The 4,328-nt window shown below is 41.5% G+C and overlaps 1 protein-coding gene across 2 annotated transcripts; it reads right to left on the bottom strand.

Annotated features, from left to right (window-relative positions):
* Positions 1 to 341: 341 nt before the first annotated feature.
* glulb (glutamate-ammonia ligase (glutamine synthase) b) lies at positions 342 to 2,932 on the bottom strand. 2 transcript variants are annotated; one of them, XM_003444304.4, is made up of 7 exons: positions 2,775 to 2,932; positions 2,221 to 2,404; positions 1,947 to 2,108; positions 1,717 to 1,863; positions 1,492 to 1,619; positions 1,206 to 1,405; positions 805 to 1,123 (listed from the first exon to the last, which is right to left on the bottom strand). In XM_003444304.4, the coding sequence occupies exons 2-7, from the start codon at positions 2,384 to 2,386 to the stop codon at positions 805 to 807; spliced, it is 1,122 nt and encodes a 373-aa protein (XP_003444352.1). In that variant the 5' UTR covers positions 2,387 to 2,404; positions 2,775 to 2,932. The 2 variants fall into 2 exon arrangements, with proteins under 2 accessions (XP_025759033.1, XP_003444352.1); XM_025903248.1 differs by lacking the exon at positions 2,775 to 2,932 and having other exon boundaries at positions 342 to 1,123; positions 2,221 to 2,386.
* Positions 2,933 to 4,328: the final 1,396 nt, after the last annotated feature.

The following is a 4,328-nucleotide window of genomic DNA, read 5'->3' as shown; positions in this document are numbered from 1 at the left end:
CTGTGCTCGAGTGAAATCTACTGTGATGTACTTAGCACAATCAGTGTGTTCAAGCCTTAACATGAAATGATAAACCTACCAAAACCACTCTAAAGGTTCAGCGTCATCATTGTCATTTTAATCTTGTGCTTGAGCTTTTAAATTGAGAAGGGGGGTGTGGCTGTAACTCGTCTAAATTAATCACAGTTTGTTAAACATTACAGTGCATTTTCCCTTAATGACAGTCACATTTCAGGGATTCGTGTCAGCTGACAGTCCAGTGTCATGCGAACTGGTTCCTGTTGAAATACAACTCCAGATAAAATGAAGTGTGTGGGATTAAGCTGCAAACAAGGCATATATAAAAATGTTAGCAGTTTATTAAAGAGCGCAACAATTACAATTTTAAGAAGAGATAAAACAGACATGCATCTTTTTAAAAAACCTACAAAAGTAAACTGGCTTACACAGTAACCTTACCCATCCACAACCACTATTGAGACAGAGGCCAAGATTGCTTAAACATTCAAATGCCTTTGTCCTTTGGAGAAATGTAACAAGAGCTCCAGGAAAATGCTTCTGTTCTTAAATTTCCTTTAGTACAAGTTAAACACATTGTGTTAGTGTGCATCAATACGAATGATCAGCTACTGTGATACCAAGACAAAATGTGGCAGTTGAATGCACAAAGAATGCAGGAATACCTAAATCATTATTTCATGTTTCAAGTAGAAATTTCAAAAAAATAAAGATTGGTTTGTCGAGTCTTGAAACAGACACAGAGCTAAATACAGTACTGCTAATGATACTTTTGTTTTAAACCGTTCACTTGCTGTAATTTGCGGGCTCTTCGCCCTCTTCTTTGAGCAAACATGTGCGCACCAGCGCCTCTGTGACAGCGTAAGGATCGCAGTTAGCGGATGGGCGACGGTCCTCGAAGTAGCCTTTCTTGTCTTGCCCCACGGAGCGAGGAATGCGGATGCTGGCCCCACGGTTGGCCACGCCGGCCGAGAACTCATCAATGCTCGAGGTTTCGTGACGACCAGTGAGACGTCTGGCGTTGTCGAGCCCACCCTTGGGATCGTAGGCCCGGATGTGATACCTGTGTCTTTTTGCCAACCTTTCAATGGATTCCTCGATGACTCTGAAGATGAGTAAAAGTTAGAAACACACCAAAAACCCACATTTTATTTATTAAACTTAACTGACTGTGAATTCATCCTTACTTAAGCCCGTCATCCTCTCTCATCTCCTTTGTGCTGAAGTTGGTATGGCAGCCAGCTCCATTCCAGTTCCCTGGGATAGGCTTGGGGTCAAAGGACACCACAACACCGAAATCTTCACAGACTCTGTGAAGGATGAAGCGAGCAATCCACAGGTGGTCCCCCATGTTGATACCTTCGCAAGGCCCAATCTGGAACTCCCACTAACACACCAAAGAAGGCATTATTAACAGTTACACTAATAATTACCTGTTATTACACACTGCCTTTTGTCATGATGGAAAATTACCTGTGCCGGCATGACTTCAGCATTACTTCCATAGATCTGAACCCCAGCATACAGACAAGCTCTATAGTGCGCCTCCACTATGTCTCGTCCGTATGCCTTATCTGCCCCGACTCCACAGTAATAAGGCCCTGATTAAGTGGAAAGAGACTAAGCATTAGCACTCAGCTGGGATTACTGGTGTATTATAATTCAACAAAACGAGCCAAGTTAGAGGCCGTCATTCACCTTGTGGACCGGGGAAGCCGTTGGAAGGCCAACCAAAGGGATGTCCATCTGTGCCCAGGATAGTGTACTCTTGTTCCATACCGAACCATGGGTGGTTGTTTTCCACCATGTTCATAATCTTCTTACAGGTGTATCGGAGGTTGGTCTCTGTTGGAACAGCGTCAGAAATTAGCTAAAACTTAAGGCGGCTTAAAATCTCATGACGCCCTGGTTTGTAAATTTCCACTCACCCGCTGGTTTGCGGTTGTACTTGAGCACTTCACAGAGCACCAGCTTATTAGGGTCTTTTCTGAATGGGTCCCTGAACATGGCAGCAGGAATTAGGTACATGTCACTGTTGGAACCCTCTGACTGGTAGGTGCTGGAGCCGTCAAAGTTCCACTCAGGGAGATCTGGCAAAAAACAACAACAACAACCCTGTTCAAAAACCTTCTTAAAACATGTCGCCATCCGTGCTTTTTTATTTTCCTGAATGATATTGATCATACTGGAACTACATGTTACCTTCTATTGTCTTGGGTTCAGAATCCAGAGTTCTGGTCTTACATCTCAGTCCCTCTCCAGATCCATCTATCCAAATGTACATGGCTTGTACCTTCTCCCCCTGAGGGAGGCTCATGTACTGCTGTTTAACAGCTTTGTTCAGTTTTGAACTCGCTGAGGTGGCCATTTTCTTGACCCTGAAAACCTACAGAGATAAATGGACGCATGGTGAGCTTCATTTCAGATCAATGTGTCTGAAGGCATGTGTAAAACAGCAGGCAGGATGTCAAAAATATTCACAGAACACAGATAAGTACACCTAAGTGCCTAAATGCTACCGAAATCTCCATCACGACTGATTATACAACAGTCGATCTGTGATCAACCGGCCTGATCGACTATTGCTCTCACACAAACAGCTGTTTACTAGAAGCTCGCGCAAGTGGAAAAATACAACACAAGAGCAAATGGATGTTAGATGAAAGTTAACACTACTATCATTGTTTTTCCTCGCACGCACAAATTCTAAAAGCATTTAAAAAAACGATTCGATTCAATAAAAAAACCCGACTTACCTAATGTTAAGTATAAGAAAATATTAAAAGATGTACAGAGTCTGTGGATGTGTGTTTCCTGTGTAGATTTCTATTGTTGTTCATTCCTGCTGCCCCTCACCGCGTCCCCAGTTGGATTTATAGTCCTACTCGAACCACCTGATTGGTGGAAGGAAAACGTGATCTGCCCGTGACGCAGAGGAGGAGATGTGTGAGCGAGTCTGTTTGCTCTCTGTGGCTGTGGCAGCGGATAACAAAAGGAGAAAAAATCTCGCAGAGAGGCTCTCACTACTTGTTCGTGTTTCTCACATAAGCGCGTGAAGACACTCACGTGGTTAAACAAAACAAACCGGCTTAAATTGTAACACGCAAAGTGGGTAAAACGACAGTTTTCATCCACAATGAGTGCCGGCTGGCCACATTGCGCCCTCCGCCGACTGCTCGGTGTACTGAAAAATGTACTGAAAAGATCAGGCTGTTCCCAAAGGCTCACATGTTTGGGAATCATTTAAAGCAAGGTAACATATAGGGACCATTTACCACACGTGACCTGTAAATCCGATGAAATTCGCATTTGCAAACCCATGAAAAAAGTTTCATGTTATGCATTTTGTCATTTAATGATGTGAAATATCTCACAAGGTTTGGACCCTGTAGTGACGCCCTAGAAAAACTGATTGCGGTGTTGCAAACACTGCTGTTTTAATGGGAGGTTAAAAGATTTAGCAACACTGAGCAATACTGTTGTTTGACATTGTCTTACATGCTGTGCTGCAATACTTTACCACACCTACGTGCTACACATGTAAATATAGTACAGTACTACTGAAACTAATATTGTGGGATTTATATCTACCTGCTTGGGTTTTATATATCTGGACTTAATAAAAATCAGCTGGTCCCTACTAGGTCTTAAAATTAGATAACATGTGTGGAAGAATAAAGCCTACCCTTCCTGGTTCCATCAGAATTAAGAGGATAAGTAAGTATAAGGATAAGTAGTAACAAGAAGTACTTGATGAATTATTATGATATTTTGCCATAATGCACAGCACCATGTTTATAGAAAACCAACAACAGCATTTTAGAACAAAAACCACATATCAACTGTGAAGCATCTGGAGGAGTGATGATTTGGGCTCGTTTTGCAGCCTAGGCTGCTTGCAGTCATCGGTGCCTAGGTCGACCATGAACTTCTTTTTAGACCAAAAGTGTTCTCGAGTCAAAGCTGTATAGTTTTATCAACTTTTTAAACGTTTATTTTCTGTTTTTCTTTTCAGTGAATTTTAATCAGAGCTAGTTCTAGAGACAGTTGCTTGTGTCACTGTTGTTTCACAGTTTTATTCAAACATGTTTAGATTTAGTTTAATAGTTGCCCTGTTAGTTTAACTATTTCTAAAATTTGAAATCAGGTTATGCATTTGTCACAACATTTCTTCCATGTTTTTCCATACATATGAATAATTCTGGCACCAATAAAAGACGTTTGGGGCTGACAACCAATATAAATTGCAAGAATTGTAACAAAACATATTTTAAACATTTTTAAAGTTTGGTTTAGGTTACTAAACCTTA

Source organism: Oreochromis niloticus, linkage group LG23 (genome assembly GCF_001858045.2).
Source record: "Oreochromis niloticus isolate F11D_XX linkage group LG23, O_niloticus_UMD_NMBU, whole genome shotgun sequence".
Taxonomy (NCBI): Eukaryota; Metazoa; Chordata; class Actinopteri; order Cichliformes; family Cichlidae; genus Oreochromis; species Oreochromis niloticus.
The sequence above is the reverse complement of the archived record's forward strand: the minus strand, read 5'-3'. Positions and strand labels throughout refer to the sequence as shown.

Bases quoted from the DNA above. Each gene is read 5' to 3' on its own strand.
- glulb (XM_003444304.4), bottom strand. From the start codon at position 2,386: ATGGCCACCTCAGCGAGTTCAAAACTGAACAAAGCTGTTAAACAGCAG. The intron at 2,109-2,220 runs GTAACATGTAGT...GTTTTTTGCCAG, and splicing joins TGAACCCAAGACAATAGAAG to ATCTCCCTGAGTGGAACTTT. The intron at 1,124-1,205 runs GTAAGGATGAAT...ACTCATCTTCAG, and splicing joins AGAGAGGATGACGGGCTTAA to AGTCATCGAGGAATCCATTG.